Source organism: Trematosphaeria pertusa (genome assembly GCF_010094035.1).
Source record: "Trematosphaeria pertusa strain CBS 122368 unplaced genomic scaffold BU26scaffold_22, whole genome shotgun sequence".
In the NCBI taxonomy this organism is placed as follows: domain Eukaryota; kingdom Fungi; phylum Ascomycota; class Dothideomycetes; order Pleosporales; family Trematosphaeriaceae; genus Trematosphaeria; species Trematosphaeria pertusa.
In genome coordinates this window covers 167,260-192,674 of record NW_022987233.1, presented here as the reverse complement: position 1 = coordinate 192,674, position 25,415 = coordinate 167,260, and the positions used below count along the sequence as shown (strand labels likewise).

General features: G+C 55.1%; 7 protein-coding genes across 7 annotated transcripts; 1 reads left to right on the top strand and 6 right to left on the bottom strand.

Moving 5' to 3' along the window:
* Positions 1–83: 83 nt before the first annotated feature.
* On the bottom strand, positions 84–1,369 carry BU26DRAFT_439795 (Lipoyl synthase; the record flags this gene model as incomplete). Its single annotated transcript, XM_033824362.1, has 2 exons — positions 84–361; positions 415–1,369. The coding sequence occupies 2 exons, from the start codon at positions 1,367–1,369 to the stop codon at positions 84–86; spliced, it is 1,233 nt and encodes a 410-aa protein (XP_033676730.1).
* A 206-nt stretch (positions 1,370–1,575) lies between these two features.
* BU26DRAFT_495736 (coatomer subunit gamma) lies at positions 1,576–4,981 on the top strand. The gene is made up of 6 exons (XM_033826227.1): positions 1,576–1,814; positions 1,890–1,936; positions 1,990–2,068; positions 2,118–2,716; positions 2,767–4,489; positions 4,543–4,981. The coding sequence occupies exons 1-6, from the start codon at positions 1,748–1,750 to the stop codon at positions 4,773–4,775; spliced, it is 2,748 nt and encodes a 915-aa protein (XP_033676729.1). The 5' UTR covers positions 1,576–1,747; the 3' UTR covers positions 4,776–4,981.
* Positions 4,982–5,321: 340 nt separating this feature from the next.
* BU26DRAFT_535146 (oligopeptide transporter) lies at positions 5,322–7,844 on the bottom strand (the record flags this gene model as incomplete). The annotated part of the gene is made up of 5 exons (XM_033831252.1): positions 5,322–6,727; positions 6,781–7,032; positions 7,085–7,352; positions 7,408–7,687; positions 7,780–7,844. 5 exons carry the CDS (start codon positions 7,842–7,844, stop codon positions 5,322–5,324), a joined length of 2,271 nt encoding a protein of 756 aa, XP_033676728.1.
* Positions 7,845–10,589: 2,745 nt separating this feature from the next.
* BU26DRAFT_524886 (mitochondrial metallochaperone Sco1) lies at positions 10,590–12,137 on the bottom strand. The gene is made up of 4 exons (XM_033830376.1): positions 11,821–12,137; positions 11,513–11,722; positions 11,056–11,374; positions 10,590–10,907 (listed from the first exon to the last, which is right to left on the bottom strand). The coding sequence occupies exons 1-4, from the start codon at positions 12,124–12,126 to the stop codon at positions 10,783–10,785; spliced, it is 960 nt and encodes a 319-aa protein (XP_033676727.1). The 5' UTR covers positions 12,127–12,137; the 3' UTR covers positions 10,590–10,782.
* Positions 12,138–12,491: 354 nt separating this feature from the next.
* On the bottom strand, positions 12,492–14,399 carry BU26DRAFT_571475 (putative MFS multidrug transporter; the record flags this gene model as incomplete). Its single annotated transcript, XM_033834139.1, has 3 exons — positions 12,492–13,487; positions 13,536–13,934; positions 13,989–14,399. 3 exons carry the CDS (start codon positions 14,397–14,399, stop codon positions 12,492–12,494), a joined length of 1,806 nt encoding a protein of 601 aa, XP_033676726.1.
* A 1,299-nt stretch (positions 14,400–15,698) lies between these two features.
* BU26DRAFT_511142 (uncharacterized protein) lies at positions 15,699–17,771 on the bottom strand (the record flags this gene model as incomplete). Its single annotated transcript, XM_033827272.1, has 1 exon — positions 15,699–17,771. One exon carries the CDS (start codon positions 17,769–17,771, stop codon positions 15,699–15,701), a length of 2,073 nt encoding a protein of 690 aa, XP_033676725.1.
* Positions 17,772–19,212: 1,441 nt separating this feature from the next.
* BU26DRAFT_439934 (ankyrin) lies at positions 19,213–24,944 on the bottom strand (the record flags this gene model as incomplete). Its single annotated transcript, XM_033824369.1, has 7 exons — positions 19,213–20,228; positions 20,278–20,536; positions 20,594–21,010; positions 21,168–21,519; positions 21,569–23,669; positions 23,719–24,628; positions 24,699–24,944. 7 exons carry the CDS (start codon positions 24,942–24,944, stop codon positions 19,213–19,215), a joined length of 5,301 nt encoding a protein of 1,766 aa, XP_033676724.1.
* Between the last annotated feature and the right edge of the window lie 471 nt (positions 24,945–25,415).

Genomic DNA, 25,415 nt, shown 5'->3' with positions numbered 1-25,415 from the left:
TGAAAAATTACTCTAAACGTCGGTTGAACCGTACAATATGTTACAAGAACTAAGATGTTATCAGGTCCGCTAGGACATCAGCTCTATGCTGTCTTCACATCTTCGACGGCCTGTGCGCCAACCAACTCGTTCCTCTTTGCGGCTCTCTTCTTGAGTACGTTCTCTATGAAGGCTTCGCCGGCCTTGTAGCTTGATCGCACAAGCGGTCCCGATGCGCAGTATAGGAAGCCCATGTCTAGAGCTCGCTGTCGCCATAGCTCGAACGCGTCGGGTGTTACGTACTCGTGGACTGCCATGTGTCGCTTTGTGGGACGCATGTATTGACCGAAGGTCACGACATCGACGTTGTTCTTGCGCAGCTCTGTATTGACGGTTAGCGCTTGCACAATTGATGAAGGCCAGGGAAAGATATACCTTTCAGCGCATGCCAGAGCTGTTCCTCTGTCTCCCCCAAGCCCAGCATTATGCTTGTCTTCGTGATCAGCTCTGGTTTAGTTTCCTTTGCTGTTCGCAGGACCTCCAGACTCTGCCTGAACTTTGCTCTCCGGTCGCGCACAAAGGGTGTGAGTTCTTCTACCGTCTCAATGTTGTGCGCATAGACGTCGAGCCCACTCAGCGCGACCAGCTTCGCCATCTCTAGGTCGCCAGCGTAGTCTCCTGTCAATGCCTCTACAAGCATAGTAGGCGCCTTCTGCTTGATCTTCATGATCGTCTCTGCGAAATGCCGTGCACCTCCATCGGCGAGATCATCCCGATCCACCGATGTTAGGACGACATAACCAAGGCCCCACCGCTTCAACGCCTCCGCCGTGTTCTCCGGTTCGTGTGGATCTAACGGCGGTGGTGTCTTTGACGTCTTTACCGAGCAAAACCGACATCCTCTTGTGCAAGTATCACCCATCAACATGATCGTGGCGGTCGCAGCGCTCTTGGAGCTCCCGCCCCAGCAGTCCGAAATGTTGGGACATCGGGCCTCTTCGCAGACCGTGTGCAGATTCAAGCCCCTCAAATCATTCTTGATCTTCTTGTAGTTCTGGTCGACTGGTATAGGCGTCTTGAGCCATTCCGGAAGCCGTGTTATCGTCTTCTTGCGGCCTTCGGGTCCCACTTGCGCGGTCTTGATTTCGTAGGCTTCGGAGGGTGGGAGAGGCGCATTGGGATTTACAAAGTCGTTGAAGGAGGGCCCGGTGTTTAGTTTATCGCGGAATCTTGTCGTAGGACGCTGTTGGTTTGAAGTTGAGGGCTGCGGAGGGTCCACGGTTGTGGCAAATGTTCGGGAGCATTGCGAGGCCGGTGTGAGCGACCGTGGAAGCGACTGGAGCGTCGATGAAGAGAGCAGGCATCGCGATCGCTGTATTGACGCAGCCATTGCGAGAATTGCCCGCGGAGGAAAGACTGAGAGTGTTGAGTTGCGAGTGATGACGGCCTTGAAATCCCGCGTTTGGCCGCCAAAATCTCCCCAAAGCGGCTGACTAAGCGAACAGCAGCCCAGCCCACACTTGCAGCATCCCTGCATACGCCGAACGAGGGCAACCACAACGTCGCCAATTCACCGCAACGCTCCCGATATCCCCGCCGAACCCAGCTCCTCGCTCCCCCGGACGCCGCAACTGCGACGAAATTCCCTACGCCGAGTCTAGCATTGCGTTGTTCAAGGCTGGCGAAAGGCCACGTTTGGCGGAGTAAGAGAAGGGCGATACCACACAATTGAGCGAGGGCTCGCGGCGAGAGTCGTGACTCGGGCAAGATGGACAAGAAGCATGAGGATGTCGGTGGGGTCGCGCAGATTGACAAGACATCTGTATTCCAGGAAGGTAGGGCGGTCCATATTGCAACCGGAGCTGGGGGAGCAATGCGTAGCTGTACGATGTGCTGACATGGCCGAACAGCACGAGTCTTCAATCAGAGCCCTATCTCGCCTCGGAAATGCAGAGTGGTACGTTGCGCGATGTGAAGTAACTCGGGGAAAAGTTCTGACACAGCCGGCAGATATTGACTAAGCTGGCATTACTGCTCTTCACCGGCGAGAGCTGGGGGAGGCAGGAGGCTACGACACTCTTCTTCGGCAGTATGCTCTCTGCACTCTCCTCGCGAAGTTTCATACTGAGAATCTCCAGTCTCAAAACTCTTCCAAAACAAAGATGCCTCCCTCCGTCAGATGGTGTACCTTGTCATTAAGGAACTCGCTGGCTCCGCAGACGACGTTATCATGGTTACGTCCTCGATAATGAAAGATACGTCCGTCGGCAGCGATGTCGTATATCGCCCAAACGCCATCCGCGCCCTCTGCCGGGTTATTGACGCCTCCACCGTCCAAGCCATTGAACGTCTCGTCAAGACATGCATAGTGGACAAGAACCCCTCGGTCGCTTCCGCTGCGCTAGTGTCGTCATACCACCTCCTTCCGGTCGCAAGAGACGTTGTGCGGAGATGGCAGTCTGAAGCCCAGGAAGCAGCATCAGGCAGCAAATCCGGAGGTGGCTTTTTGGGTGGTTTTGGGGGCAGCTCGCATAGCGCCCTTCAAGCCAGCACAAACTACATGACGCAGTATCATGCCATTGGATTGCTATACCAGATGAGGGCGGGTGATAGGATGAGCTTGCAAAAGATGCTGCGGGACTACTCCAACCCCGGTGTTGTGAAGAGCCCTGCTGCCACCGTCTTCCTAGTTAGGATCGCAGCAAAGCTTGCGGAGGAAGACCCGAACCTGCGCAAGGTAGGACTGTCGCGGAAAATTCAAATCTCATCATGCTAACCGGGAAACAGCCCATGATGCAACTCCTCGACGGCTGGCTGCGCCACAAGTCCGAAATGGTCAACTTCGAAGCAGCAAAGGCCATCTGCGACATGCGCGACGTTACCGAGGGCGAACTTGTACAAGCAGTACATGTCCTCCAGCTCTTCCTCACCTCTCCTCGTGCGGTCACCAAATTCGCTGCTCTAAGGATATTGTCGACCATGGCATCTTTCAAGCCAGATGCAGTCCGATCTTGCAACCAGGACATTGAGGCGCTTATTACCAATTCAAACCGCAGCATTGCTACCTTCGCCATCACGACGCTGCTGAAAACGGGCAACGAGTCGTCGGTTGACAGACTTATGAAACAGATCACCGGCTTCATGGCTGAAATCACTGACGAATTCAAGGTCACCATTGTCGAAGCGGTTCGCACATTAGCACTCAAGTTCAAAGCCAAACAGTCCGGCTTCCTCGCCTTCCTCAGCGGCATCCTGCGCGACGAAGGTGGTTATGAGTTCAAGAGGGCAGTGGTTGAGGCGATAATGGACCTGATCCGATTCGTGCCGGAAGCGAAAGAAGACGCTCTAGCAACGCTCTGCGAATTCATCGAGGACTGTGAGTTTACCAAACTGGCTGTCAGGATACTCTTCGTTCTTGGCAGGGAAGGACCGTCGACACCACACCCGACAAAGTACATCCGGTACATCTACAACCGAGTGGTGCTGGAGAACGCTATTGTTCGAGCCGCTGCCACGTCTGCTCTCGCCAAGTTTGGTGTTGGCCAGAAGGACCCAGAGATCAAGAAATCTGTCCACGTGCTTCTTACTCGATGTCTTGACGACGTTGATGACGAAGTCCGAGATCGCGCAGCTCTCAACCTTCGGTTAATGGATCAGGACGACGATTTGGCCGTAACTTTCGTCCGCAACGACTCCATGTACTCGCTGCCTGTGCTCGAGCATCAGCTTGCCATTTACGTCAGTTCTGACTCACGCGACACCTTCGAACACGCCTTCGACATCTCCAAGATACCCACCGTGTCCCGGGAGCAGGCAGATGCGGCAGACCTCACAAAGAAGACCGAAGGCTCCACACCCACTCTTAAGGCACCCAGCGCTGCCAAGGCACCTACGAAAGCAGGTGCCGATGCCGCTGCATCAGCGACCGCGGCGGCGCAGCAGTATGCTGCAGAATTGCAGAAGATCCCAGAATTGGCGGCCCATGGTGGGGTGCTCAAATCAAGCAGCGTGGTCGAGCTCACTGAATCCGAGACGGAATACGTCGTCTCTGCTATCAAGCACATTTTCAAGGACCACGTGGTTATCCAGTACAACATCAAGAATACTCTCCCAGACACCGTTCTATTAGACGTGGAAATGGTCGTCACGCCAGAAGACGATGGGGATGTCCAGCTAGAGGAGGAATTCATTATTCCCGCCCCTAAACTCCCTACGAACGAGCCCGGTACGGTCTACGTCTCCTTTAAGCGCCTGGAGACCGAATCACAGTTCATCGCCACCTCCTTCACGAACGTGCTCAAGTTCACCAGCAAGGAGATAGATCCAAGCACGGGTGAGCCGGAAGAGGGTGAGGGTTACCCTGATGAGTACCAGGTCGAAGACTTGGACGTCAATGGCGCGGACTATGTCGTCCCTGCTTATGCAGGCAGTTTCGACAATGTCTGGGAGCAGTCGAACGGCGATTCGGCAATAGAGACATTGCAACTGAGCAATATAAAGAGCATATCTGGTAAGTCTCCGTCATCCTCAATTCTGTTTGACGAGGTACTAATTGCATCACAGATGCTACCGAACAGCTAACAAAGACCCTTTCGCTCCAACCACTCGAAGGCACAGATGTCCCCATGTCCAATTCGACACATACACTCAAGCTGTATGGCAAGACGGTTACTGGTGGCAAGGTTGCTGCTATGGTGCGGATGGCTTTCAGTGCTAAGACCGGCATCACAATGAAGATCGAAGCGCGGAGCGAGGAAGAGGGTGTGGCGGCATTGGTTGTGGGTAGCGTGGCATAATTTGTCTCCTTATTACATTTTGGGACTAGTTTGGAGCGAGGCATAGGAGCCGCACCATGAGCAATGAGCACGAGCCCCTGTATGAGAGGCTGTTTTGTAACGCCTTTGTAGGCCAGCCCGGAGTCGCGCGCAAGATAGTAGGATTCAAAAGGAATGATAACACTTATGAAGTTCACTCGTATCCTTCACACGCTTGCGCAGATGCCCGGACGAATGAATGGGGTGTATGTACATCAGGCAAACCGAAGCCTGGGACGCGACACCCAGTTATAGTGTAGCTTGTCGTTGGCGTTGGCAAAGTCGTACGCACGAGTCAGGCAATGCGGACGATCAGGTCCAGACATTAAAAATAATGAGTGCATTAAGTGGTTAGCAGCTGAGAGAGTCATTTCATAGCACACGTGGTATATCCGTCGCAAAAAATCATATCCCTTCATCGAGCCGAGCCGAGCCGAGCCGATTCTCAAATGCCTTCCCATATCCATGGATAGCACAGGCGAATCTACCCGCCCGCCCGACCGACCCGGCAACGCCCATCCGCCGCGTCTAGCACTCCATCGGACACCCCGCCTGCGTCCCGTAGACAGAGCCCGAGATCCCCGCGATCTGGAAAATAGCATTAATAACGCCGCCGATACCCTCGCCCGCGATCAGACCAGCCGCCACCGCATAGCCGTAGATGTCGAAGTGCTCGGGCTTCTTCTTCTGCCAGACGGCGGCGAAGGCGGCGCCGATGGTCATGGCGGTGCCGTACTGGGTCTGGGCAAGGACGAAGGCGAGGCCGATGCACATCATGTTGGGGTGGTAGCGCTTGACCCACTCGTAGCGGCCGACCCAGAAGTAGTGGCGGATGAAGACCATGGCGGAGCCGAAGATGGCGAAGACGATGGCGAAGATGCCGGAGGAGGTGGGGATGGGGAAGGTGGGGTCGGTGACGGCGACGGCGGTGGCGCGCCAGGCGGAGACGGAGGGGATGGCGAAGGCGCACGTGTCGGCGTTGATGTCGATGATGCAGGGGTAGGCGGTGCTGAAGAGCTGGAACATGGCGGGCGCTAGGAAGATGGCGACGATGGTGCCGACGCCCTGCGCGAGCCACTGCTGGTTCGGCGGCGTGCGGAGCAGGAAGCCCGTTCGGAAGTCGCAGACTAGGTCCGTCGACTGGTTGGCGCCCATGCTGCACATGGCACCGCCGATCAGGTTGAGCCGCTGCGCGTGCTCGATTTCCCAGTGCTCACCCTTGGTGGCGCCGCCGAGGATGATTTGCGAGGCCTTGGACGCGGCGGTGAGGGGCGTGATGTCAGTGACACCAGTGCACTGGATGGCGACGAAGGAGAAGAAGAAGGCCAGGACGACGGATAGGAGCGACATGCCGACGGGCATGTCGTGCTGGACACCGAGGACAATGCAGATGCAGATGATGCAGAGGATCAGACCAGGTCCCCACATCCACATCTTGACTTGCTCATGGGGCGCGGCCGAGTCCTCGACGAGATCCTCTTCGGCCTGGGAGCCGGCCTTCTTGAAGAAGCCCCACTCCTTGCCCATGGTGTGGCCGAGCGCGTAGAGACCAGCGGCAACCCCGCGGTACAGAGCCTTGAAGGCAAAGAAGATGACCTTGTACTGCAGCGCGAGCTCGGTAAAGGAGACGACGATCATCATGAGCACACCAGGCCACAGGAGCCAGTAACGGGGAGACGGATAGTCCTTGTTGCAGGCGGCCAAGCTGAGCGATGCAAAAGTGGTGTAGCCGTCCCATTTTGGGTCGCCCTCGCCAAGGTTGATGCCGTAAGCTTTGTTGTGCACGATGAGGGCTGGCCCAATGATGCCCCAGGCGAGAATAGAGCCACCCAGGAAAGAGATGGAGACGTTGAGACCGACGAGCATGCCGGAGCCAATGAAGGCCGGGGTCCATTCCAAGAACCAGCCCCAGTTCTCTACGGCGAGGGCCTGGTCTAGACATTTTGTGTTAGTACTCATACACCTGTGCGGGCTGGAGAATACGTACTGTGGTAGTTGCCCCAGATGTAAAACCAGGTGAAGAAATGCCAGTCCCAGAGAATGCCGACGGCATACTGTGAGACGACACGCAGAAGCAGGGCGAGAGTGAAAGCAATGGAGAGACCCTTCATTTTCATCTTCGCAATGGCCTCGCCGGTAATGGCCTGGTGCATCGACCGGATCGTCATAGCCGTGGCAGAGGGAGTCGGGAAGATGAGGCGCAGTTCACGTGCGACGTACACGATGAAGAACTTACGCACTGAACTCGTTAGAACCAATTGAAGAATATCTAACATATGGGTCAAACTTACGAGGAGTAGCGAAGAAGAAACCAAAGTAGCCAGAAACAGCAGTCAGGGCCACAATTCGCCAATAGTCCTCCTTTGGGTCCTTTCCCATGAGGCCGAGCTGGTACAAGGCGGGGAACGCGGAGACGAAGACGGAGGACAGACCACCAGAAGCCATGGCAGCGGTCTGGCAAATGTTGTTCTCACGCGGGCCAAAGCTGCCTCCGAGCAGCGGGAAATGCTCTGGAAGCGCCTTGGAAATGAACTTGATGACGGCGAAACCGGCAATGGCCTGCGAATCTGTTAGCTGCCGAGACCAAAGCTTCGCGATGTGAGGTTCAACATACGCCGAACAAGTTGGCAGTGAAGGTCCATCCTGTCTTGAGACCGAGATAGACGTTGGAGGCGTTTACAAGAGCACCGCAGCATAGACCGACGAAGACAGCACGAATGGTAAGGATGGTCTTGCGCTCGTCCGGCAGGTCGTCGAAAGGTTTGAAGGGGTCAATGGTAAAGTCGTCATGGTGCTCGTGATCAATGGACTTGACGCGCTCGACCTCAAATTCCTTCTCGTCGGCGGTATAGGCAGGCGTATTGAAGGTGTTTTCCTTCTCAGTGTTTGCCGGGCTTGTCAATTGTCAGCCAGAAGAAACATGTGGAGAATGTGGAGCCCGGTAGCACAGAGGTCCATGCGACAGCAAGCTGGGGGTGAAACTCACACCTTGGGGTTAACCTGACCCATAGGGTCGACATTCACGTCGAGGACCTCGGGATTTTGAGACATGCTGGACTACTACGCCCTACCTGCGCTGGTGGGATACGGGTGTCGCAGAGGAGAGGGACTCGCGATAGAAGCTCCCACGAGGGAGGGGTCTGGCTCGCAATATATGCCGGGGGAGCGTTTGGAGGTGCGACCCTTTCCGCGACCCCATGCCACCCTGCCACCCTATCAGCCAGCAACCCTGCCGCTGCGTATCATGGGCCGGGCCCTGCTATCTAGGCCTCGGCCAGGTGAGTGGAACCAGATGGACGCACCGAAGGCTCGTAGAAGATTGTGGCCTGCCCCTTGCGGCAAGGCGCGAGATCAACGGCGCGCAACACAAAATCAACCGCACGGCGCCTCTCGAGTGGCCAGCGAGGGCCATCGCGAGGGCGCACCAGTCGCCGGACGTGGAACCTCATCGGGCAACGCAGGTGAAGGAGCCGTGGTCCAGTGCTCGGCCAGCGCGCATGCACCCATGCAACGCATCAGGGTAAAGGATGAAGCAACGCCGCCTGCCGGATTAATCTGTGGCCCGCTCGTATCTCAGCAAGCTTAACGCCAAACTCTGGAGAAAGGCTTCGGGTGTGGCAAGGCGGCCCCCAGCCATCGACGTCTGAGATAGCAGCACGCGCGCTGGTTCGTCGACGCTTTTACATTTGCGTGAAACGGTGGCGGGCTTGTTTGTGTGCGGAACGCGTCGCAGCCGGACTGGGCTGGTTGCGATCTGCACGAGATAGAAAAGGATCCCGCGCGCCCAGGTCGCAGGTCCGTCTCAATGCTGCACCGGTATATGGAAGGAATTGAAGGGTTGCGTGGTTGCGAGGTTGCGATAAGGGAGCTCGTCTTCCAACGCGAACGCGACGCCGCAGTTGGTATCAATTGATATGGACGCGTCTGCTGGATGGTCGGCAGCGCAGTCCCCCTGCCCCTCTGCTCCATGCGGGACGCACTCCTTCTCCACGCTGGCCTGTTTTTGCCAGATTAATATTGATGCTGTTGCAGGCAATTTGGACGACCAACGCGGCCCCGGCAAATGCTTGGGCACGGATAGGCTGCGCTTATTTGCTAGCGGCAGGGGCCCATCAGCCCGATCAGGAAGGTGATGGGCTCCACCATTGCCGTGCGAGGCGAGACCTGGGGGCAACTCGCGCGATGGGCGATTTGCGGCGTCGAAGGGGAAGAGAAGGGAGATCGCTGACGGTGCAGGGCTCTTGAATAATCACGACGGTGCTGTTGGACGAGGCAAAGGCAGCTCAGGAACAGCAGGAGCTCGGCGTCAACCATCGCGTCATCCCGCGGCTGCAATTGATATCGCAACCACACCCTCACAATCCCCAACTTCATCTATTCCACGACATGTGGTCCTGCACTCCACGTCCACGTCGCGCCGCTTACCAGCGGTCCACGGCCCACGCGCCGTCCTCCATCCAAAGCCGCGGATTCTCTGCATGGTAGATATCGAACAAGCGACCCGGCAGGCGGGATTGCTCACGCATCGGCCTTGCAACCGCAACAGGCATCGCGGACGCTACAGATATCCAAAAATATGTGGCGTCGACGGTACCTATGGGGAGTACGGTAGTGGAGCCTCCAACCGCACTGTAGCCAAGCCCACGATGGCTTGGGGAAGTGGAGCGTGGCGCCCAGCAAAGTCCCATCCGGAAGGAGCTTATTGTTACATCCATCTTCTCGTTCCTTCGTCTCGTGACGGCCGCCCGAGATATCGATTCGAGGGGCACAGCAGCTGTTGTTTAGCTGACAGGCGTAGATACCAACCCAACACAGCTTGACGGGTACTCCGGACAACGCTCAGCTACTGATGATAGGGAACCCTAGGAGACCTCGCGCGCTCCGGCCCCTACGCGGCTCCAGTAAACCCCCTCAGCCGCCCAGCTCGGCGCTCGCCTACAGGCCGAACAAGACTTCCACTGCGAGAGCTTATCTCCCAAGCGCCCGTCTGGCGCGGACGCTTATTCGGCGCCCCCTATGCGCTTTCACATGACCACCTTCTCTCTTCCGCTCCTACACAGTACAGTACAGTACAAACATCTTCAGCTCGCCAATTAAGCCTCAACCCCCTCAAGACCCGTGACGTCCACAAAACTCCTCTACCTACCAAATACCATATGAGATCGCCGTCCCCGTTCCTCAAGCCCTTTTTCCCTTTCCCCGCTGCATCCGCCCATCGGCTAAGATGCCCAACCACCTTCCCCAACCGAACAGCAGCGACTGCCGACGGTACGGAGTACAGTAGTACAGTACATAAGCCTCGCCACAAGCCCCCTTGCCGCACTCCACGCAGTCAGTAAAAGTCGGGTACAAGCATCACCCTGCCAAAGGCGGGCTTCTAGAAAACCCGACCACCCTCGCAGAACGAGATCGTTGGTGCTGAAGATCTTGGTTGGGATGGGTCCAGCCTTGCGCTGGACACACTTGGAGAACCCTTGCCTTTGTGGATAAGCGCGTCCACACTCGCGGATGCAGACATCGCTGATCTGGAATTTTGCTGTGTTTCTCTTCACCATTCGCGCGAGTTGTGGCTGGCGCGGGATAGTCGTAGTGTTGACGGCACACGATGCCGCGAATACGAGTCGCAGCGTGGCTAGAGAACTTTTTATCAGGTTCCCGAAGTGAGTAGTTCGCCGAAGGGGCGAATTGGGGCGGGGTTAAAGGGCTGGGTGATCCCGCAGTCCAGATCTTTGGGCCCCTGAAGCGTTCCCTATGTATAGACCTGACGACCGAGAAGACCGGCTGTACATCTCCAGAAGTCGTGGAAATAGGTGACGTGTGGCATAGCGGTACACTGATATTCTACATACCCTTACAAATGTACATGTACAGAAGCCACTACCTGCACCAATAGCAGCATTGCGATACCGCCTGTACCGTTGAAGGATGGAGAGGGGTGGTCACTTAACCGCCAGCCGTCCGTTGATAATCGCAATCGACCTCCACGTCTTCAAGCCCAGCGATCCTTCTTCTTTAATGGTCCCTCCCAATCTTTGATGTGATCTGAGATCACCTTCGCGGCCTGGTCTGCCGTGAAGTTGCGTCCGATGGCTTCGACGAAATCGCCTTCTGGATCTGCGCGTGACGTCAGTTGCATTCGACTATCTTTGCTGCATCGCGAACACCAGAGCTCCAAGATCGCGATACGAGCCTCGTCGACATCATCGTTTTATGGACTTTCGGTATGCAACAAAGAGTCAATAGAGGAAAGGGAGTGACGTACCCATGAGGTAGAAGTAGATGCTGTGGTCTACCAGATAGTCCTGCCCAGGCTTCACGCTCGGCGGTGTGCTGAAGTACACCCTGTACGCCTTGCACGTCTGCTTGATGGCTTCATAGTCGCCCGTCAAGCCTATGAATTTGGGGTGGAACTCTTGGAGGTATTCCTTCAGCACCTTTGGGTTGTCTCGCGCAGGATCGCAGGTGACCATTATGGGTAGGAGGACATCGCCGCATTTCTCCACGACTTTGTCGTACATGAGCGCCATTTTGTCGAGTTCGTCGGGGCAAATGTCGGGGCAGTGTGTGAAGCCGAAGTAGACCTAGAGTAGAGTCGTTAGCAATGGCTCCGTGCAGCTCGCAACTTCGCCGAAGCACCTCATCCGCATCTTGTCTGCTCTTTGACCCTGATGCCATAGGATATCGTGCAGTTTCCCCACCAGGTACAGATATCAACGTACCAGCGAATATTTCCCCAGCATATCATCACTCGTAAACCGATTCCCATCTTGATCGATCAGATCAAACGGCCCTCCAACCTTCGGCTTCCCCATGCCCTTCGTCTGATCCGCTATCCGTTTCCGCGCCATACGCTCCTTCTCGTAGGTAAAGTAGGCCCATAGCGCTCCGGCGGTCGCAACGAAGAGAATGGCGGCCGTGACATTGAAGGGCTGGTAGTAAAAAGGTCAGCTTGCTCCAAAGAAGAGGTATCACATTTAGAAAGGGATTATCAACCGAGAGGAGCAATGGATATATGGGAGAGACTCACGCCGCCTTTATTCCGCGCGCGCACTTGCTCAATCGTCTTGAGCTTCTGCCGTGGGGTGGAGCTGGAAAACGACTTGATCTGCTCGTGCAAGCTCCTCGCTCGCCTACCCTCCTGCAAGCCCAATTTTCTGCTCTTAGAAGCGCACGCCGTATCATTCCTTCCGGCTATCCGTAACGACACTGCTGGGCTCGAGCTGTGAGAGGAGACGAAGGTTCGCCGTGCGGAGGTTCGGAACGGGACGCGGAGCGCGGGCGAGGCTCTGGCACTTCTGGCGACGCCAGCGAGGCAATTGCATGCCGAAGCCATCTCAATGGCGGGTACAGTGGCGTGTGCGAGGGTTGCGCCGGGCGGTGGAATCGCACGTCGACGCTGTCTCACGACTTTTCGACATTTGAGCTTCAGCGCACGGACCACGTCGAACGATTCCACCCAATTAGGAAGCGTTCAGACCGCATTGCTTACGTCGTGGTTCAAACTCATAGAAGGGCATCGCAGACGTTTCTTGAGAAGGATATAGAGTATATTTATCTTGCCTATGTGTATACTGACAGATATGTTGGGTATAACTTTTTCAAGGCCCAACCAGACCAACACCTTCAATGCTCGCTACGAAGCAACACAGAACCCCTCCATCACCTCTCTCCCTTCCTCATTATTTCCCACAAGTTTTCCTATCCTCCGGCGGCGAACTGACTCTTACCCCTCAGCGTCGCGCCATACCTCCACAGCAAGAACGGGGCCGGAACACCTAGAGCAATCGCGATAAAACCCAGTAAACTATTTCCCCACCCAAAGTCAAGGGCTTGGTACATGTACGGCGCGAACAGCGGGAAGCCGAAGCCAGCCAAAGATCTCAGCACCGTAGCCGCCGCAATCGCACTCGCAGCATACCGCGTGTACGAATCAACGAGATATGTCTGGATACACTGGAAGCTGACAATAGTGCCGGCGCAGAATAAGCACGCGCCAATGTTGGGCATGATCCAATGCACTTTCGCCTGCGAGCTCCAGCCGTACCAAAAGAGTCCAGCTGGAACAACGATTGAAGCTGGTACCATGATCGGAACGCGGAACTCGGGCTTGCCCACACCATTGTTTTTCTTCTTCAGCCGGCGATAGAGTGCGTCGTTCAAGGGTGCTGTGATTTGTGTTCCGAGGAAGAAACCGAGAGCCATAGATATGAAATTCAGCGAGCCGATGCCGACTGATTCGCCATAATGATCGGACCAGAGGAGTGGGAAAGTCGACAGCATAAGGTACATGAGTCCGTAGAGATAGGCCATATACAATGCCAAAACTTGGACAATGGGTTGTGTGCCCAGTAGCCGGAACGGCCTCTGCAGCGCCACCTTGATGGTCTTGAAGAGCGTCTTGTCGGGGCTATCGTATTCGGTGTGCAGATTCATGTTTCCCGTCTCTTTGCGGAGCCTGTCGCGTTTCCAGGCGAGCAGCTTGGGAGCATATGTCTCTTGAAGGAAGAATATGCCGAAGCATTGAACCATTGCTGTGAAGATCGTGGTCGCCCAGAAGCACCAGCGCCATGTCGTATTTTCTGCAATAAAACCACCAGCAATAGGACCGATAGCAGGCCCTAGCAGAGGAGCGAGCGAGTAAATGGAGATAGCTCGGCCACGCTGCTCGGGGTAGAAGGTATCGCCAAGGAGACCCTGGATGTTGTTAGCCTTCGATCAGAGTAAGGGAAGTGCAAGTCGTACTCCGCCAATAGCCAACGGCGCGGAGCCACCTAAACCACTCATGAACCGAAAAGCCATAAGCTGTGCCTTGTTTTGAGCGAACCCACATCCAAGGTTCCACGCAAGATAGAACAAGTTCGATAGCTGTAGGACAATTACACGTCCGTATATCTCCGACAGAGGACCGAGAAATAGCGGACCGATAGAATAAGCAAGAACGAATATCGAAAGCGTGAGCTGTGCTTCGACTTCGTTCGTGATCTTGAAGTCTCGGCTGATGGAGCTTAAGGCCGGCGCTATCATGGACGACGAGACGGGAGAAACAAGCGTAAAGGACGACACAATGAACGTTGCTGCCCATTTGCGTTTCATGGACCAATTCTTGGGGTTCGCTGGGTCTTCTGGTGAGTCCCATGTTACCTATTCGTTGTCAATTTATGCGCTTGCGCTCTCAAGCATGGCAGAAGAGCCTACCAAATTCGGATCCTTAATCGACCTTGAAGACTTCTTCTTCTCCAGCTGCGCCGGTTGCGCCTCAACATCGCGCTCGTCTACGATGCCATTCCTGATTTCCAGTATCGTAGTCTCTCCATTCACTTCATGTGTCACCCCGTCCTTCTCCGACAATTCGGCTTCATCAGCCGCACTATCGCTCTCATCTTCAAGCTCTGCGCGTCTTCGTTCTGTTTCCGTCTTGTGTAGCGACTCCACATCGGTGTCTACATGGACACCTTCGCCGTTCTCGTGATGGTAAACGGAATGATCGTCCGGAAACTGATTCGAGAGTATTCGATGCAGCGGCGGACTACTGGGCCGACTTGGCCGAGAGCGCGAACGCGTTCTTGATGTTGAAAGCGCCGTTCGCGCTGGTCTTGTGTCTGCCATGACCGAGTCTCCAAAAAGGTACGCCGACTTTCAGTGGAATGCGGTAGAAGAATATTCAAATGACGTCGAAGTAAGTATTCAGAATAGCACAACTCCCAGTACCGCTGGATCTGGCTATGTAGAATGCCACAATAGAAATGAAAAGTAGATAGAAAGACGTGCGGCCCGATTTCTAATATACAAACCACGAAACGAGTGAACCACCTACAGTGCAGCTCTGCAGCCTTCCTCGCGCGCCCACCGCATCTTCACCATGCGCCGGTTTTAAGCAGCCAGTAGAGGACGAAAAGTCCGGGTCGCGTGGCCCGCACTTGCGCTCGACATCATTGGTACGTCGGCCAGCTTCGCCCTCGGCTGATGAGGCGGAGATCTTCCCGCGCAGAAATCGGCAGGGCATGATTCGCTGCGGGCGCCACTCTGTGCTGGAGTTCTTGTGGCGCATGGACGACGGCCGTGGACGAGCGTGCAGTTCGGCCTTTTGGCTGTGGCGGTGGAGTCGGAAAAGCAGGGGGAAAGGCGCGAGGTGGGATGGAGAAAGGAGTTGAGAGGCCGAGATGTGGAGTGTTGTCACGGATCGGGGATAGCGCCGGAGGGTGACTATGTTCCGATGCTCAACATACCAGTAGTTTGTTTATCTATTCCGTATTCAAGAACTTCTCCGATCCTCCGCTGCGTGAAGGCCGAGAAGAATTCTTTGTGCTGACATGCTTCGCGATTCAATGTCGGTGAACGGCTAAGCTGGAGTACTGTGCACTCCTTAGAGGTCGTGTGGTTCGGGGCTTTCTATCCTCCGACCTCTCCCAATACCCTCTTTCGTCCATCTGCGTTGGCCGGCTAAGGCACGCAGCTTAATGGATTACAAACCATAATTACTGCTCAGCTTAGTTCACCGCGCCGTGTGAACAAGGTCTTTTCGAGGATCCTAGGAGCGAAAAAGTTTTAGCCACAGGAAGGTACCTGGTGGATTTCAAGGAATCTAAAAGATCTAGCTGAGCAAAACAGAACGCAAGATATAGTATCCAACACTAGAGTCGAACGACCAATGTCGAAGATGAGCAAGATAGCCAACCATAAGAGAAGGAAAGGGGATCTGGGGTATATCCAAAACCGATCATGTATCTCCACCAACAGGATACGCAGCAAGGAATATCCAAAGAAGAGATGTAGTAATATCCAGCCAATAGAGTCCTTGCCTCCAAATGTACAAGGAAATATCGAAAATGAGACGCAGCAGTGCGTCCAAAAGACCTCCAATCAGGAACCAAAATGAGAGGCAGCAAGAGATGCGTCCAGAGAGAGCTACTCGGTCTGAGGAGTAGCAGGTGGGCGGGTAGCAGTTGGACGGGTAGCAGTTGGACGGGTAGCAGTTGGACGGGTAGCAGTTGGACGAGCCGCAGTTGGACGAGTCGCCGCCTGAGGAGTCGCAGCCTGGGGAGTAGCAGTCGGAGGGGCCATAGTCCGACGACCAGCAGTCTGACGACCAGCAGTCTGACGACCGGCAGAAACCTCGCCAGCATGAGGGGGAAAGCCGCCAGGTCTCGGAACGGAATCCTGAGGGTTGTAAGGACGGGCAGGGTAATAACCAGCAGGGTAAGGACCAGGAGCTTGAGGAAGAGCACCCCGACGAGCAGTAGTCCGGGAAGCACCGGTCGGAGGAACACCAGTCGGAGAATCAATTGGAGAAATACCGAACGGAGGAACACTGGTCGGGGTATCAATCGGGGAAATACCGAACGGAGGAACACTAGTCGAGGTATCAATCGGAGAAACACCGAACGGAGGAACACCAGTCAGAATCTCAATCGGAGAAACACCGATCGGAGGAACACCAGTCGGAGCACCAACCAGAGAAGCATCAGCCTCAGGAGTACCAGTCTCAGGAGCATCAGTCCCAGAAGCATCAGCCTCAGGAGCATCGGCCTCAGCAGCCGAAGACTCAGTAGCTTCCTTGGTAGCATCCTTACCCTTAGCAGCCTTGCCCTTAGCAGCCTTGCCCCCAGCAGCCTTCAACCGCTCACCCCGCTTCTTGTTGCCCGAATTATTCGACAGCTTCGTGAAGCCCCTAGCATCAGGGTTATCGCACAGCAGCGCCAACGTGATGCCGCCCCTCAGCGCATCATCAACCGTGGCCTTCGAGTGCTTGAGCCGGAAGCAGATGCGCGCGAGCCGCCGCTCCAAGCAGTTCTCGCTCACATCGGTGAGCTTGCCGCGCACAACCCTCTTGTGGTACACCATCGGGCGAGCCCAGCCGCGCTCGTGCACACCGACCGCGTTGTCGAAGATGTGGTGCGCTGCGGCCTCGAGATCCATGGGGTCGAAGGCAGCCGTGTCGACGAAGCGCTGGCGGTGGATTGAGGACGCGCTGTCGACGACGAACGAGATGTCGATCATGGCCTCGTAGAGCCGCTTGACCCAGTACTCGCGGCCGAATTGCTTGACGCGCTGGACGTCGGCGGCTTGCTTGGCGGGGAGGCGCGAGCGCTTGCGATGCGTGCGGGCGGCGTCCGCCGTCTGGAAGTGGCCCTGAAATGCCGGGTAGATGGGTTTGGGTACTGTGTCTTTGGTCTTGGGTACTGTCCCTTCGGTCGAGGGTACTGTCCCTTCGGTCGTGGGTACTGTCCCTTCGGTCGTGGGTACTGCCCCTTCGGTCGTGGGTACTGTCTCCTCGGGCGTGGGGGGCTTCATGTCGTCGTCGATAACCTCATCCACATCGATGAGTGGCTCGTATGCCAGTGGTGAAACAGGCCAGATACCGGCCCTCTGGGCGGAGCGGTGGAGAGCGTTTAGCTGCTGAGGGGGCAGTGCAGCGACGTTCTCAATAGTCGCAGGGCGTCCGCCTAAGGCGGCTAGGAGCTCCTGGAGGGGAGTTGGGTTGCTCGGGAGGGATGGCCTGACGAATCCCTGGAGGGGCGTGGCGTTGCTGGGGACGGATGGCTGGAGGACTCCCTGGAGGGGTCCTGCGTTACTCTGGGCAGCTGGCTGGAGGACTCCCTGACGGCGCACTGGGTTGCTCGAAGCCGGGGCAGATGGGCGAAGGAACTGGTGAGGTGTAGCTGGTGGAGCATACGGGACATTGCTGGGGACGCTGCTGGGGACGCTGCTGGGGACGCTGCTAGGGACGTTGCTTGGGACGCTGTCGGAGACCTCGTCCGAGCCGCTAGGAAGGCTGCTAGACAAATCGCCTGAGCTGGTAGGGACGCTGCCGGTGAACTGACCCGAGCCGCTCAGGACGCTGCTAGAGAGCTCGCCCTCAAGGGTGATCTGGCCGGCCTCGAAGTCAAGGAACTCCTGATCGAAGGGATTCCACTGATTAAATGGGTGGGCGCTGCCGAGGAACTGCGACATGTTGATTGGGGAGTCCTGGTTAGACATCTTGTTGGAGATGGAAAGGAAGGAATGGGTTCAGACGATCAACGTCTCGTGCCGGATAGGAGCGTAGTTCAAGATGACGACCGGCGTCTAGGGGGACTGAATATCCAAAGGGAAGTCGAAGATGACGACCAGCGTCTGGCAGAACCGTATGTGCAAAGGGAGTCGAAGCTCAAGGAGTTGACGGCCAGCGTCGAAAAGGTCGTATATCCACAAAGGCAAAGGATCAAGGAGTTGACGACCAGCGTCAGGAAAATCCAAAAGAATCCAAAAAGAGAAAAGCGGAAGGTCGTAAAGGCGCTCGCAGAGCAGCAGCAGTAGTAAGAAGCGAATTGAGATGCTCTGAAGAAGAAAAAGAAGAAGGAAAAGAGAAGCAGAGGACAGTGAGGACGAAGATACTTATGCCCGGAAGTCTCGCCTACAGCTCTCCAACGCCAGCAGCAGCTCTCTGCGATTGTTCTGAATAGGTACAATAGCTGCAGACGGGGCAGCCGTCGCGCTGCTCGCCCGTTCGTCATTCAGACGCATTGTGCGCTGTGGGGCGGCGGAACCCCTGCAGCGGGTCTGTATTGAAGGTATTGTTCTGAGCGAACTGGGGTACGCGGGCGGCGAGGAGCGATGGAGAGCAGATGCGTGGTTTTCACCAGAGTGAAGAGCTTGGGGGTGGTGGAAGGTATTGTGCGAATTGAGAGCCGCGGCTCCGAACGCCGAGTTCTGAAACGAGGAGAACCGAAGGAGTGAGAGTTGAGGCTGGGCACAATAGGAATGAATAAAGATTTGGTCGGTGGTAGAAAGCGCCCTCTCACCGCCAGTGGAGTGAAAGGTGTCGTGGGGATTCGCAACGCGCCCAACAACGCCGAATTGGGACGATAATACCAGCGAGCCTCAGAGGCGCCGCTAAATAATAGGAACGAATAAGGACTTCAGGATTTGGGGTTGGAAAGCGAAGGTGGTGTCGCCGTAGGGTTGGAACGTTGCTGTGGTAGAGACGTAGGCGTAGGTGTGCCCGCCAGGACGGGAAATCGACAAGTGTGATGACGTACTGTCACTTCAAGCCGCTCTTCACGCTCGCGAGCAGGTTGAGACGGGCTCGCATACCATCTGGTCTCTCGATGCTCTAGACGCCGCATACCCTTTGTTGGCAGTTCCTGTTTGAGACACAGACAAGGCGGAGTCTAATGTGGTTGAAAGAGGCGTTAAGTAGAGTCAAGAGCAAGAGATCAAAGTTCTTGAAGGAAAGGTTGACTAGACTTGCGTCTTCAGCTGCTACCTAGCGCCTACCAACATTGACGAAGCTGCATTCACCCAAGTACTGAAAAGGAGATGCCTGCGCCTTACGGAAAGCGTTTTACCCGACGATGTCTCCTACCGCCCCCTATGAAATTATATCTCTGTCCACCGAAGAAGACGTGCTCTTGTGAAGCACTGTAATACCTGAAGGCGGTCAGTAAGCAGAGGTCGAAGATGGAGCAGTGGATACATACCATTGGCGGACTTCATCGCCTAAGTCGACTGCGTTGCCGTCAACGGAACCTGCATCGCTCTCCTCGTCGCGCTTGACACGGTCATAGACACGAACCTCAGCTTTCCTCTTAGCCAGTCTCTTTGCAACCTCATTGGCATCCAGTAAACTGACGAGCCGCCTCCTCCCAGGGTGGTTCTTCACGAACTCCTCGCATATCCTCCAGACGCTCTCCGTGGTCGCATTACCCGCTTCCTTGTAGTCCTTGGCAAAGGTCTCGGGAAGCCGTTGTACCAGAGATGGGTAATTATTTTGGTAGGGGTAGGAGTAATACCTGTTGCTGGTTACGCCTGGTGGGTCTGAGACACATTCGGAGATGTAGGCATCCTCGGCAAGTTCGTAAGGAGTGCGACCGACGGAATTCTCGCGGTACAAGAGATCTGGGCGGTACTCTAGGATGATCTGAAGCCAGCTCTGCTTCCGGGACTTGACCACGTAATGAAGAGGGGTGTCGCCGGACCCGTCGAGAAGCTCCAAGTGCTCGTTGCAAGTGGGGGCTGCGAAATCGAGCAGCATCCGTAGTACATCTTCATTCTCACTACCACAATATCGAAGCCGCCTTGCAATAGGCGTCAGGGATCCAGGTTCATGGGATGATCGTTCCGTGAGAAGAGATGAGATCAAACGTTTGTCAATGAGGTCCAACAGTGGTTGAAATGCTTCCTCGTCTTTGGAGCTGCCATTCGTATAAGCAGGGCAGAGAAGGAGGTGGATGATGTTGGCTCCATTGGAATCACGGACAGTCTGGTCAGCACCTGCATCGATCAGGATCTTGGCCGCTTCTAGTCGGTGTAGGGAGAAAGCGAGGGCAAGTGGCGTGTACCCATCGCCTGACTTCGTCTCGAGCGATTCCGGCATGACTTGAAGCAAGTATTGAATTAGCTTCGAGGTCTCTGCTCCTGGCTTCGCCATCACCGCACAGTGCAGAGCGAGCTCGCCTAATCCGGTGTCAGCCTGAATATTTAGAGGGATGCTGAATGAACTTACGTCGGGCGCCCAGCCACTTCCGGAGCACCTTTTCGAAGCCTCCGGCGGCAGTGTTCAAGTGCGTAATGAACTTGTCACCCTTGTATGCTTCAGCGAAGTCAAGGTAGTGTCGAGCAGGAGTATCGCTAAGAAGCCACTCGACACTCTGGAGGCTGCCATTGAAAGCAGCTTCAAGGAGTGGTGGACTCGTATCCGTGACTCCCTCAGCGTCCGTTCCGCGAGCGGCTCGGATCCAGTCGGTTCGCTTCTTCCCGTGAACCTGCGAACCAAGTCAGCCTGCATTATGCTACGGACAAATGAGTTGTGGGCAGCCTACACTGAGGCCCTGGTAGTACTTTGGCTTCTCTCGATACTTCACCGAAGAATTCTTGACGAGCGACTGAAGCTCCATTCCAGCACCTCCATGCTTGATCATCTCCGCCAACAGATCAATACGACCGTACTTCAAAGCCAGCTCGAAATCGTATGTCGCGAAAGACGGGATGCCGGATGACCCATCCATGTTCTTGGCTAAGCGATCTGTCCATTCGACGTCGAGATCTAGAAGAAAAGAGAAGAGCGACTTGTCATTCGTAGTGATCGCCCACGATTGGAGAGTGAGTGTCGGGCTACCTCCGACTTCGCGATCATCCACACCGTACGTGAACTTCTTATCACCCATGAAAAATTTGGCGTAACTCCGTGCAGAGCAGGAGAATGACATAAAAGCTAAAGGAGAAACCTTGCTTTTGACCTGCAAAGTTGGTGGTACAATTAGCAGATATCCTAAATCAAAGGGGAGATGTTAACACTCTAACGTGTCTTAGGCCTTCAACTGCCGAAGGCCTCAGGATGAGCTTTCCGCTGGCAAAAGCTGAGACATGCGAGAGTGTGCACCACGACCTACGTACCTGAGTTGAGACCTCTCCAATGTTCTCAACAGTGAATTTATCATCGACGAGCTCCTTGTAGACGGGGATATCGCTGGTGTCGCTCATGTTGTCTTCGCCTTCATCCGCGTCATTCCCCATGTGGTATCGCGCCTTTGGTTCTTCGTCGTTAGCGGGCTGGAATTGAGCGAATGAGATTTCGACAATGGCGCGGGCGACATCGAGGTGACCACGCAGAACAGCAAGACTGAAGGGAGACTGGTTGTTATTGTCCTGAATAGCAATCTTCAGTGGAGTATTGTTGGAGGGGCCCCACGGGGCGAGAGTCAGCGACTTGATCGTATTGACATCCCCATCCCACGCTGCTTGGAATCTGTCTCATGTTAGTTCTTTTCAAAGTTCTTTGAGTTTCCTACACTTACAGCTTGATGTACGCCTCGCGGGACTCGTCTGTCAGGTCGTGAACAGAGAAGTTGAAGGACAGTTCCCAGGGCACCTTCTTTTGTTCAGGATGTGAGTATTGCTGGTACTCCTGGTAAGCACTGGCAATGTCCGGATGGAGCTCCTTAAAGGTCTTCGCGCCTTTATTGAGTAGGATCTCCTCAAGTTTTTCATACTTGACGGCAAGAGCCTCAAGAGCCTCTTGCTTCTCCGTGACGCCTTTGCGCTCTTGGTGCTGCTTGAGACGCTGTTCGTAGTCCTCATTTGTTCGCCTGTCGGACTCTCGTGCACTTTCGAGTTGCATTTGGGCGATGAAGGACTGGTAGGAGTCAGGCTCGATTCCGGCAAGGTAGTCGACGCCTTCTTTCACGTTGAGGTCCGGCTTGCTAGGTGCTTCGGCGTCCTTGTAGTCCCTGAGATCGCGAATCTTCTTGCGGACGATATCAAGAAGGCTCTCCATAGAGTTGTACCGCGAATAGTATTGATCCACAATCGCTTGCTGACTCTGCTTCGTGACTGTATTTGGCGAAACATCCTGTTCTATCAGCTGGAGAGCGACTTCCGGCAACTCCGTCTGGACGGCTAGGATGATGGGTTGTTCGATGTCCCGTGCGAAGTTTTTGTGGTTCTGCTCGGCGCCGACCCCGGAGACACTCTCAAATTGAACTTCAACGGCCTTAATCCAGTCCTTGAATTCGATAGTGGGCTTTGCGCCGGCGTCCAGGAGCTTCAGTGCAGCAAGTGCGTTGCCTTTGGAGATGGCAGACATTAGAGGGCTCTGTGCAGAGGCGCTCCAGCTGGAGCCCCTGACTGAGAGATGATTGATTGCGCGTTTGGCGGCGGGTTCGTCGAACTTTATGAGAGTCTCGAGAATGTCGGGCTGCTTGTTCGAGATGTAATGCAGGGCGGTCGTCTGATGCATATCCGCTTGTGCAGAAGAGGCCCCAATCTCTAACAGAGCTTGGGTCATAGCCTTGGCCTTCTCCAGTGGCAGGCGAAGGGCAAGGACAAGGGTTAGGATAGCGCCACGCGGTGATTTATCCCAGTCGTTGAATAGTTTGATGGGCAAAAGGACATCGGCACCAAACGACTGGACGAGCTCCTTGACAACCTCAATGTGACCGTTGAGGATCGCAAGATGAAGTGGCGAGCATTGCGTATCCCAGGCGACAACGTTGACATCGTAGACATCGGGTTCATCCTCCTCATCTGGGATGAGATCATCTGCCTTCCTCTCCTCTTTCTTGACCTTGACAAAGGATCCGGTAGTCGTGGTGCGTGCGTCTTCGTCTGGCTCGGAGTCTTCTTCCTCCTTCTCGACTACCTCCAAGTCACTATCCTCCGCAGCAAAGCTGGCAGCTCTCTTGTCACTCTCTGGCTGTTCGTCCTTGCCCTCCCTAGCAGCCATTCTCGCTTGCTTTCGAAGGTCCTCTTTCTTGGCTTCTTCCTCTTCGTTCTCTTCACTCTTTCGCAATATCATCCTAACCATCTCCACGTTCCCGCGCGCAGCGGCAAGATGAAGCGCCGTTCTACCATCGGCAAGGCGAGCCACAAGTCGAGCACCATGGCTGATGAGCGTCTGCACTATCTCACATGAAGAGCACATGACAGCCAGGTGTAGTGGTGTCCGGCCAGTGTAATCGCGGCTGTTGGGATCGGCGCCATCTTGTGAAAGCCAGTCCTCGACATGTTCCAGGTCCTTGTCGATGATGGCCTGACAAAGCCGTGCACTATTTCCAACATAGGCCATTTCCGTCCAGTCCTCGTCCGTGATGGGATTGAAGGATCCAATTGCCTGGCGTCCAGCATCGTCCTTGATGAAAGAGATGTCACCTGATACGTAGATCTTCGACTCTTCCTCTGCAACGTCTTGCTCCTCCGGAGTCACTGGCCTCGGGCAGAATCCACAGCAGTCGTGGATAATGTCTTCAGCGTAACCGAAGAAGGCAGGGTGGCGATGAAGGTTGACTTCGCGGTCTTTAGGCTTGTTCCACTCTGCGTTGAGCAAGAGATCCTTGGTATACAGAAGCTTTTCGATCTTCTTGGCGTGGTACTTGGGACCGTACGGAATCGTGAAGGTATCTGGCAGAGAATGAGTAACAAAACCGTAATGAAGGGTGGGCCAACTTACGATAGTCGCTGATATCCTCCTGATCAACCCATTCGGCTACCTCGTCTTCATACTTGTCCTTGATGTTGTCCCTCGTTGAGCGCTTCCAGTGGCGATTGATAGCAGGTCGCCCTCGTTCGCGCCGACGCTCATCCATATAAGCCTCGCGCTCCGTTTTCGAGGGAAGCCGCTCTAGAACAAGGAGCCTAGCCAGACCAACAGTTCGCGCGAAGTTCCGCTCAAATATGGTCGGATCGATTCTCGAGCGTTCCAAGAGAGGCCAATAGACCTCAAAGCCGCGATGAGAGTATTTGGACAGACGGTTTTCGTATGATGGAGAGCGACGTGTCAGGTCCACCGTATTGGTTTGGGTCATGTAGGCAGTCAAGGCGCGCGGAGCCGCGAAAACTTGCTTGCCATCGTACGCCACACAACTGCAATCGACGTCGAAGCCAGTCAGAATCTCGGAGATTGATTTGTAGATGCGGCACACGATCTGAATATGGCGTGTTGGATACTGGCTGGCGATTGTGATGGCGTTCTTGGTGCGAATAGTAGTGGTCTCCGTGAGGATACTGTCCTTGATACGCTGCTCGATCTCGATGATCTTCTTGACGGCATCTTCCTCGCTCAAACCGTAGAGAAAGAGGTCAACATCTGAAGCCGGCGCAATCATCTCATGATAGTACTGGCGCAGCGCTCGCTTCGATTTCTTGTACTTGTCGGGCACGGGTAGGAGACAAGTGACGACAGACGACCCGGCCGCCACCACATTATTCCAGTCCAGGTCGACGAGCGAGGATTCGCAGAAAAGCGCGAAGTTCTGCTGGAAGTCCTTGATGTCTTGAACGATGGCAGGAGAGCCGTTCGGGCGCCTGTCAGCGGCATCAAGCGACATAATGTACTTGTCTTTCTCCTCAGCGCTCTCGGACTGCAAGAGTGAGGGTGGATATTAGCAATTGTATGCAAGTATGCTAAGCTGTGTCTAGCGACCCACGTACCTCCAGATCCCGGGCCCGAATCTTCACATCCTCCTGCTGCCCATCAAAAACTGGAACAACATTGAGGTGCTGATCAGCCAAGGCAGGATGCTCTGGCTCCTGAGCGAAGACCTCTCGGAGTTTCGCATCGTACTTCTTGTAGGGCTCAAGGAGCTCCGACAGCGGTGTGTCGGCATGCGATTGGACGTAGGAAATGAAGTCAGCGTGCTTCGCCGGCACCTCTGGAAGAACCGACGGCGTTGCCATGTTGCTGAAGGGCGTCGAGATCAAAGACTTGGAGAAGAATTGAGGAACGGGAGATGAAAAGGGAGGATGGAGAAGACGAATACGCTTGGCTTCGCTGAATCGAAATAAAGGGAAGGCACGGCGCAGACAGGTTGTTTGAGGAGATGCCGCGCAGATTGTTGCTTTTATACATAAGTGAGTGTAAGACATGTCATGGGAGATGGGCAACCTTTGGCTTGCCGTTGCCCGGCTAGCAGCGTTGAGGGGGCATGGTCACCTGTTTTCGTGGTGAGATCGCGAGTGTTGCCTGCTCGGCTGTCAGGCAACAACCCGCGCCACCCACGCTTATTCGAGAACGCGTCACTGAGGCCTTGCTTCAGGAGGCGTTTGGCGTTAGAAGCATCTGATCCAAGCTTTAATAGCTCATGGTTATCAATGCCATCAGCTGTTGGATGGTGATCCTGGAGCTGTAGCCTTGAGGCATCGCGATGC